The sequence below is a fragment of the Saccostrea cucullata genome, unplaced genomic scaffold (genome assembly GCF_032062105.1).
Source record: "Saccostrea cucullata isolate Sc308-1 unplaced genomic scaffold, CSIRO_AGI_Scuc_v1 ctg172, whole genome shotgun sequence".
Taxonomy (NCBI): domain Eukaryota; kingdom Metazoa; phylum Mollusca; class Bivalvia; order Ostreida; family Ostreidae; genus Saccostrea; species Saccostrea cuccullata.
The window spans coordinates 332,673-346,422 of record NW_026932814.1 but is presented as its reverse complement, the minus strand read 5'-3'; the positions used below and the strand labels follow the sequence as shown (position 1 = coordinate 346,422).

Genomic DNA, 13,750 nt, shown 5'->3' with positions numbered 1-13,750 from the left:
AAAAAGTAGGTCATGGTGACCTATTTTCGAAATTTTATGGCCATATGTAAAATGTTAATTTATGTAATTTTTTTCATACACAACTATGTTACTTAAGGTAGTTCTACACTCGGCACTATGGGCTCAAATTAAAAAAAAAATTTTTTTATCGTGAAAATAAACGGGCACGATTATTGAGAAGATTACTGCACTGTATTTACTTTCTTTTGAGAATTCTTTTATATTTTCTTCCAGTCAAATTTAAACTGTTGATACCTGCGCCTAGAATAATTCATGTACTTTCTAGATAAATAATGGCTTCCACAGATCTTCAGGACATATTAAGAGCTGTACATGTGGTAGAAGTTTTTTTTCTTTAACTGAAAAAATAGAAACTTGGATCAAGCTGCCTAGCTGTAATTGTCGATCTCCAGCGTAGTGGGAAAGGGAGGGGGCGTGACTTGCAACAAGCAAACTTTTATTGTTTCCATTGCTGTGGAAAATTGTCGAGAATTTTTGGCTTGTATAAAACTGAGAAGGAATTCTTTCTGGTCAGGATGGTGAATATGGACTAGTCTGCTTCTTTATTAGCAATGATTATAAATCTTTAAAGTTTGTATGAAACTAGAGGTACTGTGAGCATCGATATCACTAAATGATACCCCCGCCTCCCATTTGATTGTAATGGCAAAGTCCATGTTTTGCTCTGGGAGACCTGAAATAAGTGCCATATCAAAAAGTAAAATAGGAGATGCACAATTGCATTATGTATTAAAGAATCTCTGAAAGTATTTTTCAAGTGGTATAGGAAGAGTTGCGGATAAGTGATGGGTGCCCTTCAATATTATAGAAAGAATGACAGTGTAAATGTTTTGCTATGGAAACTCGGGATGTATCAGATCGAAAAGTAAAATAGGAGGTGCACAATTGCATTATATAAGAACTCTTATTAAATTCCATTCAGTGGTAAAAGAGGAGTTTCAGATAAGAGATGAGTACCTTCAAAGCGTAAAAGACGGACGGACGGAGTACAGACAGACGGACAAACACCTCAATCACTATATAACCTCCCACAAGCGGGGAGGATATTGTAATTTGCTCAAATGTTACCTTTCACAGTGACCTTTGCTCTATAAGGCAATAGAATTTTTTGATAGGAATTCGCATGCAAATGATCGTCAGAGGGAAAAAAAAATCATCGGGTTCAGCATTACAAAAAAGATAAAAAATCATTATCAAGAATTGTACTTTCGTTTTAAACAACACAACACCAACAGGGGGTATGGCAACTGCGCTTCCAAATCTTCAAGGTGATTTGACGGTGTGTTCTATTTGTTTGGAGCATTTTAAATCACCAAGGTATTTACCCTGCACACATACATTCTGTGAAAGATGTTTAGAGACTCATATTAAATCTTCATGTAGTGATTCTGACGGATTCCAGCTTGGATTTCTATGTCCGTTATGTCGAATATTTGTCCCAGCTCCAGGAAAAGTAGGAGAATTTTCCTCAAATGAATGGGCAGATAAACTGCCAGAAAATCAATTTATAAGATCCATCGCAGAAAAATGTGCATTTCTGAATTCAATTCCGTGCACTCCTTGTAATTTACAAGGAGAAGAGCATACGTCGGGCAGTTGGTGTAAAGATTGCTCCGAACCCATGTGTGAGAATTGTTTTCAGAGTCACTTAAAATTCAGACCCTCTCGTAGTCATCAGAAAGTGTCTCTGGATAAAATAAGTGATCTTTTACCGCTAACGCAACAACTGGAAAATTGTGAAGATCATGAGGGAAGAAAATTAGAATTGTTCTGCGAAACTCATTTCAAACCATGTTGTGTCCTTTGTATAACAAAAGATCATAGTTGTTGTATGAACCTTAATTCATTAGAGATAGTTGCTGATAAACTAATGGAATCTAAGAAAGTCAAGCGTTTGCAAGAGGATGTAAATCAGCTTGAATCCATTCTTGAAAAAGTCATTGCTGAAGAAAAGGCTAATATGGTTGATATTGATAATGTACAGGACAAATTTACCGAAGAAGTTTCCGTGTCAAAAGAGGCAATCATAAAGAATGTTGAAAGATTGGAAGAAAAACATTTAAATGAAATAGCAAATGTATCAAAAGATGCCAAAGCAAAACTACAGAAGTCAATAAATTCTTTAGAACAGCAACAATGTTATTTACGTCACTGGAAAGAAGCAACATTAAAGAATTTAACAAGCACTGATTCATCAAAATCAGTTTTTGCATTGTCTTATGCTAAATTGGAACAAATATGTAAACATTTGCAAAAAATTGGAATTTCAAAGTTCGAAGCCGAAATCCAAACCACAATGCATGACGATGTTAAAAGTCTTGTTAATTTAACTTGTCTTTCAAAAATTACTGCAAATGAACGACAGAGACCTGTAAATCTAAATGAAACAGTTTTAAAAAGTCAAGAAATTCAAATGATATACGAATTTAAGATTGATGGTGCTGATTTTAGGGGAGGGTGTTTCTTAAAAAATGGTGAACTTATCTTGGCTGACAATAGAAGAAAAAGACTTATAAAATGTAAAGCAGATGGGACTGTCTTGAAAGAAGTGTCCCTTGAACACTCACCCTGGGACATGGAACTCTTTGGAGAAAATCACATGCATGTGACACTTGATGATGCAAACCAAATTCTAGTTATGGAAATTAAGACTTTTACAGTTGAAAGAAACTTTAACCTCTCATTCAGGTGTTGTGGAATATCGAAATCAGGTAGTACTATAGCACTGGGATCTAAAGACGAATTACAAGTCCTAAATAAAAATTATGAACCACAGAGAATTTCGTCTGACTTGTCTTCGGTTTATGATGTAGCAATGGACGCGGAAGAAAATATTATTTACTCTAGTTATAATCAATACATAGTGAGGAAACAAGACAAAACGGGATACGTTCTATTCTCATATACACATGAAAAACTACAACGACCATATGGTTTGACACTCGATAAATTTGAAAATATATACGTAAACGGCAAAGACAGCAATAATATTCATATACTGTCGCCAGCCGGTGAACAGCTCCGGATTCTGGAAGGAGTACAGCAACCACAGTGCATAAAATTTCAGGTAGACGGCAACAAATTTTTTGTCGGTGAAGAAGATGGTCGAGTGAAAATATTTGAATTCATTTAAGCATATACCGTAACAAGTACTTCTTCCATGTGCTTAATTGATAATCATGAAATTGTTCATAAAAATTGTTTGTTTTGAAAATAATAAATGTGGAATTTTGACCTATTTAAACAACATTTGTGGCAAAATGTGTAAACCATCGTATAAATTCATGCTTCTCACTTAAATCGATATGCAAATACGTGTTCTGTGTAGGAAGAATTTATTCAAATTAGTCTATTGATAAATAAATTGATGATAAATTGTTGATTGATTGTATATTTTTTAACGCCGAGTCGGCAATTTTTCAGCCATGTTCGGCAGATTATCAGTTAAAATAATCGGATTTTGAAAGATTTTGGTTTCTCTGGCGGTCTCCAGTGAGTCTACTCATTTTCGAAGTACAGAGAAAGATCTTTCACGTGCCAAGGGGGGTTTCATCTTTGACATGGGGCACCATTTAACGTCTTGTCCGATGGAATTATGATTAAATGAGATCGATTAGCGGTCCAGTCATTATTTTGCGAATAATGAGGGTGTAAAAGGCACGGACAAGTCAATCCCCCGCTCTGAGAGAAAACAAATTTCGCAATTCTAAACGTTCATTAAAAATTATATTTTAAAACAAAATGTATTGTAAATTTTATCTTGTTCATATTTGATTCCTTTAATCCCGTTATTGAATTTAAAAAAATAAAATTTGACAAATAATTTATTTTAAAGTATGTGAAAAGAAAGAACTCTAATGTCTTTTCCCCCGTGCTATTTTGTGCTTGCATGAAGGACGACCACTTTTCAATAGTAACAACCACCAATTTGTCACACAAATAAAATCTACTAATACTAGTTTATAAAAAAAAATGCTTCGTATTTTCAGTCTTTTGATTCAATATATCAATCAATTTTAATTATCATGACGAAGAAACAAAATTTAAGATTGATTTCACTGATTCTACTAAAAAATTAAAATGACTCTAATTTTTTCTTATAAAACTTGTTAATGTTGTAGAGAACAATTACTAATACAAATACATAAGACAATGCACATAGGGTGGGGAAAATTTTATCAGGAGAGGGACTCTCTCAATCTTTTGTATACATTTACAAACTTTTATCAACTGTTGCTTCTTTGTGGTTTTAAACTGATTCTCAAATTTATATACATTTGGATTTACATTATAATAATTAGATAAATACTGAGTATAATATTTAACCTTGTTTTAAAACTTGTTCAGTACAATTGAAAAAATACAGAAACTTATCACCAGTTTCTTTACACTTACATGGGTTACAGAGTCTTAATTTTCTATGAATACCATGCCATCTCTCTGTTTCAATAGGGAGCCTGGCATTACAAGTTCTAAATTTACAAAAAAATCCTCAGAAATTTTAACGATAAAATAAAAGTATATTTCTCAAAGGATAATGTATATTTAAATAATCTGTTATTATTGTGGTTTCGTCATTATTCATGGAACATTAATTTTCGTGGATTTCGTTGTTGAGTCGATCTACGAAATTAAAAATTCATAGTAATTTGGTTCCTCCATTTTGATTATTAAAACTTTTAAAAAGTTCACTTCGTGTTTTGTTTATATGTATCATATACCCCCACCCCCTTTTCCAACAGATTGACTTTAAAGACAATCATTTTAAGAATATCAAAATAGATGAAGAAATACTTGTACATAATCATCTAAAAATTTACTTTTTGTATAAAGATGTTTAAATATTTTGCACGGAGATGAACAAAAACACGTAGAGCTTTCAACGCAGCATATACATATACCAATAAGTGGGGTATTATCCCTCCTAGAAGATGATAATCAGGCGTAACAAACAATATAAGGGTCCAACCCCCATTATCACATGCACAATGAAAACAATAAATTATCATTAAATAAAAATTCTGACAGAAATTATTAATTACTCTCTGTTCCAGCCCACAGTGTTACATTGGAGAAGGTACATGTAACACTGCGTTGTAAAAGCTTGAAGATTCTAACTTTTGAATAACCAGTTGCGTTAGGGTAATTCCACCCTCCTATGATGTCATAGATTTTTGCACAAACTGTTATTAGTTTAAATTCATACTTAATAGAACAATATCTTTTAGATGAATGCTTTTCAAAATGTGCACTGATAAATATTGTAAAGTCAAAGAATTTAAAAAAATGCATATTTTCTTTAGTTAATCAATTATTCAATCTTTAAAAAATGTTGACAAGGGCAATAACTCCTTCTCAGGTCTCTTCATTCAGACATTTGCTTTATTGTACTTCTAATGTTAAATAGTTTCCCTTATATTCACAATTCAAAAGTATCTTATAAGGAGGAAGTATTTAGGAACATTCAGCATCAGAATTATACATTTTAACTAGTTTTACATATTTTTGATAATACTATTCACAGAAAATGTGCACTTTTTTATGTTGACATATACTTCTGTTTATTTATGTCTCCCAGCTTAAATAATATGGTGACCTATACATTTTTTGTTATGATTGGAAAATTAAAAGTACATTAAATGAAAATAAATGCAGTTTTTGTACTTTGAACCATTAGAATCGTGAGGGTGGAAAGAGCTTTTACCTGTTAGTACTGTGAAAAAAAAATATTAACGTACCCTTAATATTGTAAATGGCAAGATGGTTCCCGCTACAGCATACGGTGAAAGACAATATGAAAAGATGACAGACAGTTTTTTTCTTGAAGGACCATTGTCCTCGGATTTACGTATCCTCGAAACTGTGATTCTACTAAATCAACGAAACTTGATGTCCACAAATATTAATGAAACAAACCATAGTTGCTTTGATGAATTGGACATTTCACTATACTATGATTGTTAAAATTGATCTATAAGAGTATGATATACGTACTTTGTTTTCGAACGATTTGATATTAACCGTATTACATTTCCATATATACGATAAACCACATTCATTTAAATTTTTTGTACAAATTTTCACCACAGTGTTTCATTTTGGTTCATATTTAATGTCAGAGGTTTTGAAGATACCTTTGAATTGCTTGATGCAGTTAACTTAGCCCAAAAGTAATCATTCTAACCTAAATATTAATAAAAATGGATATCTTCCCAGTTCACAATATACCATTAAATTAGGGGTAGATGATTTCAAATTTAAGATACGTTTACAAAATTTAAGATGTTGTTTTTTCAATAAACAATGAATTATTGAACCCCCATATTCCTGTGATACATTTAGTGTGGAATGGATTATTTTAAAATGCCAATTTCATATGGAGTAGTTTGTTAAATTGTAATAATGTATATGTCGTTTAAATATTACAAAGTTCCGAATATAATTACAGCTTTCTTTTCTGGAAAAATTGGCGCAAAACAATATTTGTGTGAAATGCCATTTATTGAAAATAACATTGAGTATGAATAATACAATGAATGGGGAGATAAAAAAAATTATACAAATAATCATTTACATAACAAAGTAAAGTACATTGTATAATGATCTCCCCAATTAGAAAATAATGCAAGAATAACAGAACGAATTGCAAAATATGCGTATACATTACAAACAAAAAGTAAATATTTATTTACTTTACTACTCATATTAAATTGTTTAATTTTGATTAATCTACCAAAATCTTTCCAGTGTTGTTTATTTATCTGTATTGCCCGTTTGCAAAAAGTAAATATTTATTTACTTTGCTACTCATATTAAATTGTTTGATTAATCTAGCAAAATCTTTCCAGTGTTGTTTATTTATCTGTATTGCCCGTTTGTTTTCATTTCAATATTACCTGCAGCCGCTCAATAAGTTAAATTTTATTACACAAACAACAGGTAACAACATGCAGGGCAATAAAAAAAATACTGGACCAGATTAAAAAATTACGTCACAAAAATGTTTCAAGAATGATATATACAAATAGAGTTCAATTCCTTAAAGTTAATTGGGACCAATATCTTATCTTTAAAATAATATACAAATATTGTAAAGACCTTTTAGAATGACAATTGAATTATAGTTCGCATCTTTCTTAATAATTTTGCTCGAAGCAGAAACTTACTTGTGAGATCTTAAACAAAATGTTGGCCATGAAAGTTGTCCAAATTATATGTTAATTAATTAGTCATAAAATGGCACGTCATATTAATTCCCATATACGCCAAAATATTATTTTATGATAACTTCATGCATACACAACCATCCAAATTAATTTCCAAACAAGAGGCCCATGGCGCACATCGCTCACCTGAATAGCTTTGACAATGCAGTTCTTTACCAAATTTCCTCCTTGTAATACGTTTTGTGACCCCACCCTACCCCCGGGGATCATAATTTGGACAATTTAAAATCACCACTTCCACAAGATGCTTTCGCATAAGTTCCAGCGTTTCTGGCCCAGTAGTTCCCAAGAAGAAGAATTTAAAAGAATTTTCCCATATATTTCAAATAAATACTGAACTTGGGTTCCCTATTTTGGCCCAACCTACCCCCAGGGGTCATGATTAAAATAATTTAGAATCTACACTACCCCAGGATGCTTTAACATAAATTTTAGCTTTTCTGGTCAGGTAGGTATTGAGAAGAAGACTTTTAAGAGATTTTTGCTATACCAGGGTATTTCTATGTAAAACTTCGATTCCCTACTGTGGCCCGCCCTACCCCCGGGGGTCATGATTTGAACAATTTAGAATCTACACTACCTCATGATGCTTTAACATAAATTTTAGCTTTTCTGGCCAGATAGGTATTGAGAAGAAGATTTTTAAGAGATTTTTGCTATACCAGGGTATTTCTATGTAAAACTTCGATTCCCCATTGTGGCCCCGCCCTACCCCCGGGAGCCATGATTTGAACAATTTAGAATCTACACTACCCCAGGATGCTTTCACATAAGTTTCAGCTTTTCTGGCCCAGTGGTTCTAGAGAAGAAGATTTTTTAATGACCCCACGCTATTTTTGTCTTTTCTTGATTATCTTTCCTTGTGAGGAAACTTGGCCCTTCATTTTAACAATTTAAACTTCCTTTAACACAGGGATGCTTTGTACCAAGTTTGATGAAAATTGACCCATTGGTTCTTGAGAAGAAGTCGAAAATGTGAAAAGTTAACAGACGGACAGACAGATGGACAGACAGACAGCTAGACGGACTGACGGACAGACGGACGACGGACAAAATGTGATCAGAAATGCTCACTTGAGCCTTCGGCTCAGGTGAGCTAAAACATTTTTCACATTGAAAATAATGTCAAATGTAAAGGTCAAAATCTGCACTGGAAATAAGACTTGAATGAAATTGCTCAACATAAAAAATACTGGATATGTTAGATATGAAAGTAATTAAATTTTGTTTCATTCTACACCAGTTCCAAGAATGTTTCTTTATCCTCTATTACTATTATACATAGGACTCACTGTATGCAATTGTAGTGAAAATCTCTTAAAACAATGGTTGGTCTGGTTTTATTTAGCATCACTTAATTAACTGATAAATTCAATGCCTTGATTTAGACCTATGAAAAAAAAAATACCACACCCATAGTTGAAATTATAACACCTCTAAATATATAATTTTGAGACAACTGTTTAAATTACTGTGTCAAAGGATCGAGTAAAGATAGAACAGGAAGCATTTCTCTAACCAGTCACATGCACATTGCACCATCTAGATAAAATGTACACAAATGTAAATGCATTGCAGTTGAATCGTCAGGTCAAATATTATACTGTACCAAGAATCCCCAAATATTATTTATTGTAAACTTGTGTAAAGTTCATTGTATTCTCCTTATAAAATTTTTTCAGCAAAATCCAATTCATTCTAACATATAATTAAATTTTCAATCCCTTATGTCAAACCAGATTACTATCTGTACCAGTTTCTAATAATAATAATAATAATAATAACTAGAGCAAAGCTCGTTGCAAAGCAAGGAGTAGGTCTTCCGTCCGGTTTTGACCGGAAGTGCCGGAAGTGACGGAACAAAAAAAGCAATGAGCTAAGTAGTCTCCAGTGACTTTATAATTTCAATTTTGCATTAAAACCTTCAATATAAGCCATTTTTTTCTACTTCCGGTTTGACCGGAAGTGACGACGACGGACGGAATTACTACTTTTTATGTTCTAAGAGACATATTTAACCCCAAAACTTGTGAAGAACGATAAAAAACGCGTTTTCCAACCACTTCTGGTTTGGCCGAAAGTGACGACGCCGGACGTATTTTGACGACTCCAGTAGTTTAAGCTTGACATTTTGAACAACTTTGCTTCTTTGACGTATTACAAATTCTAAATACTTTATGAGATATGAAGGAAAAACATTTGGCCCCTCTTGGTCCCTAATTTAAGGGGCCAGCCCTTTTTTCGAGGTGTCATTTGAAAGATCTTGGAATTTTATACTTTTTTTGTTCTACATGTTTTATCAAAATATTTCTAGGTAAAAAGGTATCATAGAAAAGGTGTTAAAAATATTGAAATTCTTGAAAAGACTATTTTCGGGCCGTAGCGAGCGTCGGCACTTCGAACTTCCGGTGGTTGTGATATACGAAATTCACTTCTCCAAAGGTTGCTCTAGCATCACTGAAAATTTCATGCTTCTGTGTGGAGTGGTTTTTCAGAAAACTGCCGGACAAAGTGACCCTCTGAAAATCACTAAAACGCGGAAATCTCAAAACCGGAAGTGACGTCATCAAAACAAAAAAATATGTATCTAGTTTTTTTCATGTTCTATCTGTCCTGAAAGTTTCATGAAAATCGAACGAGTCGTTTTCGAGAACTCGCGTGCACAAAATCGGTAAGAAAAAAAACTATAATAATAACTAGAGCAAAGCTCGTTGCAAAGCAACGAGTAGGTCTTCCGTCTGGTTTTGACCGGAAGTGCCGGAAGTGACGGAACAAAAGAAAGCAATGAGCTAAGTAGTCTCCAGTGACTTTATAATTTCAATTTTGCATCAAAACCTTCAAAATAAGCCATTTTTTTATACTTCCGGTTTGACCGAAAGTGACGACGATGGACGGAAAAATTACTTTTTATGCCCCCAGAGACATATGTAACCCAAAAACTTGTCAAGAACGGCAAAAATACGCGTTTTCCGACTACTTCCGGTTTGGCCGGAAGTGACGATGCCGGACGTATTTTGATGACTCCAATAGATTAACTTTGGCATTTTGAACAACTTTCGCTTTTTTGACGTATTACAAATTTTAAATACTTTTTGAGATATAAAGGAAAAACATTCGGCCCCTCTCGGCCCCTGATATAAGGGGCCAACCATTTTTTCAGGTGTCATTTGAAAGATCTTGGAATTCTATACTTTTTTTGTTCTACATGTTTTAACAAAATATTTCTAGGTAAAAAGTTATCGTAGAAAATGTGTTAAAAAATTTGAAATTCTTGATTGGACTATTTTCGGGCCATAGCGAGCGTCGGCACTTTGTACTTCCGGTGGTTGTGATATACGAAATTCACTTCTCCAAGGTTGCTCTAGCATCACTGAAAATTTCATGCTTCTGTGTGGAGTGGTTTTTCAGAAAACTGCCAGACAAAGTGACCCTCTGAAAATCACTAAAACGCGGAAATCTCAAAACCGGAAGTGACGTCATCAAAACAAAAAAAATTATATCTAGTTTTTTTCATGCTCTATCAGTCCTGAAAGTTTCATGAAAATCGAGCGAGTCGTTTTCGAGAACTCGCGTGCACAAAATCGTTAAGAATAATAGTAATAACTAGATGAGATCTCGTTGCGAGCAACGAGTAGGTCTTCCGTTGAATTTCTCGATAAGATGAGATGTGATTTTGACTGAGATATTAGTTAAAAGAGAATGACATTAAGTTTTTCTTCATTAAATTTAAAGTTTCTGATTTTTATCACGATATTCTGAACATCTTTTGTTCAATATGGCTTATAAAATATTGCCCCTTTTCGAGACGTAAAGCATAAAAAATAAAGCAATTTGGCCCCTTGCAACCCTTATTACGTAGGATATGACCAAAATTTTATAATATATTGTTGCAAATCATTAAGATGAATACTTTTGCTTCAGTAATATGTAATAAAATATTGATCTTTAGAGAGTTATAGATAAAAGACTTTTGGCCCCTCTGAGCCCCTAATTTGAGGGGTTATCCCCTTTTTCTTGGTATCAAATGAAAGGTCTTGTGATTTTGAATATATTTTGCCCAGTATTTATTCAGAGATTTTTATTCGTTGTGGAGATATGCTGAATGGAAATATTTAGGGGCCACCCCTACAAGTCCTTAACTGGTCCGTTTGACAAAAATTCAAAGTATGCATATTGTTTAGAACATTATTCTGACCATCTTTTGTTCAATATTGCATATTGAAATATTTCCCCCTTTTTGAGATATAAAGCGTCAAAGATTTGACATTCTGACCCCTTTTGACCCCTAATTACGTAACATATGATCAAAATTTTATCATATGTTGTTGCAAATCATTCAGATGAATACTTTTTCTTCAGTAATGCATAACAAAGTATTGATCACTATAGAGTTATAGATAAAAGACTTTTGGTCCCTTTGAGCCCCTAATTTGAGGGGTCAGTCCCATTTTCTTGGTATCAAATGAAAGGTCTTATGATTTTGAAGATTTTTTGTTCAGTATTTATTCAGAGATTTTTATTCGTTGTGGAGATATGCTGAATGGAAATATTTAGGGGCCACCCCTACAAGTCCTTAACGGGTCCGTTTGACAAAAATTCAAAGTATGCATATTGTTTAGAACATAATTCTGACCATCTTTTGTTCAATATTGCATATTGAAATATTCCCCCTTTTTGAGATAGAAAGCGTCAAAGATTTGACATTCTGGCCCCTTGTGACCCCTAATTACGTAACATATGATCAAAATTTTATCATATATTGTTGCAAATTGATAAGATTAATACTTTTGCTTCAGTAATGTATTATAAAATATTGATAATTAGAGAGTTATAGATAAAAGACTTATCGCCCCTCTGAGCCCCTTGTTCTAGGGGTCAGCCCCATTTTTTTTGACATCAAATGAAAGGTCTTATGATTTTGCACATTTTTTCTTCAATATGCTTTAACAAATTATGAACGGGTATGAAGATATGAAACAAAATGTGTCAAATTTTGTGAGATATTTCTGAGACATTTTTTCAGGCCCTACCGAGTTCCGGCGCCTTTTGCGCTAGAAAGATTTGGAGACCCAATTACAACTCACTAAACCTTCCTTTACTTTCACTGAAAATCTTAAGTCGATATCTTAAGTCGTTTCGGAGGAGTTTCCTGGACAAGCTGACCCTCTGAAAATCAGAAAATTGACCATATCTCACGACCGGAAGTGAGACCATCAAAAAGCAAAAAATCCTATCAAGATCAATTAAATATCTTTCAGATCTGAAAGTTTGGTATAAATCAGACAAGCCATCTCTGAGAAATCGCTTGCACAAAATCGGTTGGAAGAAAAATAATAATAACTAGAGCAAAGCTCGTTGCAAAGCAACGAGTAGGTCTTCTGTCCAGTTTTGACCGGAAGTGCCGGAAGTGACATGAACAAATGAAAGCAATGAGCTAAGTCATCTCCAATGACTATATAATTTCAATTTTGCATCAAAACCTTAAAAATAAGCTATTTTCGGCTACTTCCGGTTTGACCGGAAGTGACGACGACGGACGGAAAATTAATTTTTATGCCCCCAGAGACATATTTTATCTAAAAACTTGTCAAGAACGGCAAAAATACGCGTTTTTCGACTACTTCTTGTTTGGCCGGAAGTGACGATTCCGGACGTAATATGACGACCCCAGTAGATAAACCTTGACATTTTGAACAACTTTGCTTCTTTGACGTATTACAAATTCTCAATACTTTTTGAGATATAAAGGAAAAACTTTCGGCCCCTGTAGGCCCTTTAATTTAGGGGCCAGCCCTTTTTTCGAGATATCATTTGAAAGATCTTTAAATTCTACACTTCTTTTGTTCTACACGCTTAAACAAAATATTTCTAGGTAAAAAGTTATCGTAGAAAAGGTGTTAAAAATTTTGAAATTCTTGATTGGACTATTTTCGGGCCATAGCGAGCGTCAGCGCTTCGTACTTCCGGTGGTTGTGATATACGAAATTCACTTCTCCAAAGGTTGCACTAGCATCACTGAAAATTTCATGCTTATATGTTAAGTGCTTTTTGAGAAAACTGCCGGACAAAGTGACCCTCTGAAAATCACTAAAACGCGGAAATCTCAAAACCGGAAGTGACGTCATCAAAACAAAAAAAATTTATATCTAGTTTTTTCCATGCTCTATCAGTCCTGAAAGTTTCATGAAAATCAAGTGAGCAGTTTTCGAGAACTCGCGTGCACAAAATCGGTAAGAAAAAAAAACAATAATAATAATAAAACTAGAGCAAAGCTCGTTGCAAAGCAACGAGTAGGTCTTCCGTCCTGTTTGATCGGAAGTAACTGTCATTTTTTTTAAGAAATTAGTAATAACGCCCAAAAATGGTTTAAATACTCTTAACATATGTTAATTAATGCAAAAATAAGCCAGTGTTTGCTACTTCAGGTTTGACCGGAAGTGATGACGATGGACAGAAAATTAATTTTTATGCTCCCAGAGACATATGTTACCCAAATACTTGTC

The 13,750-nt window shown here is 33.6% G+C and overlaps 1 protein-coding gene across 1 annotated transcript; it reads left to right on the top strand.

Moving 5' to 3' along the window:
- Positions 1–1,258: 1,258 nt before the first annotated feature.
- LOC134236214 (uncharacterized) lies at positions 1,259–3,403 on the top strand. Its single transcript, XM_062718375.1, has one exon. The coding sequence runs from the start codon at positions 1,262–1,264 to the stop codon at positions 3,152–3,154; it is 1,893 nt and encodes a 630-aa protein (XP_062574359.1). The 5' UTR covers positions 1,259–1,261; the 3' UTR covers positions 3,155–3,403.
- Positions 3,404–13,750: the final 10,347 nt, after the last annotated feature.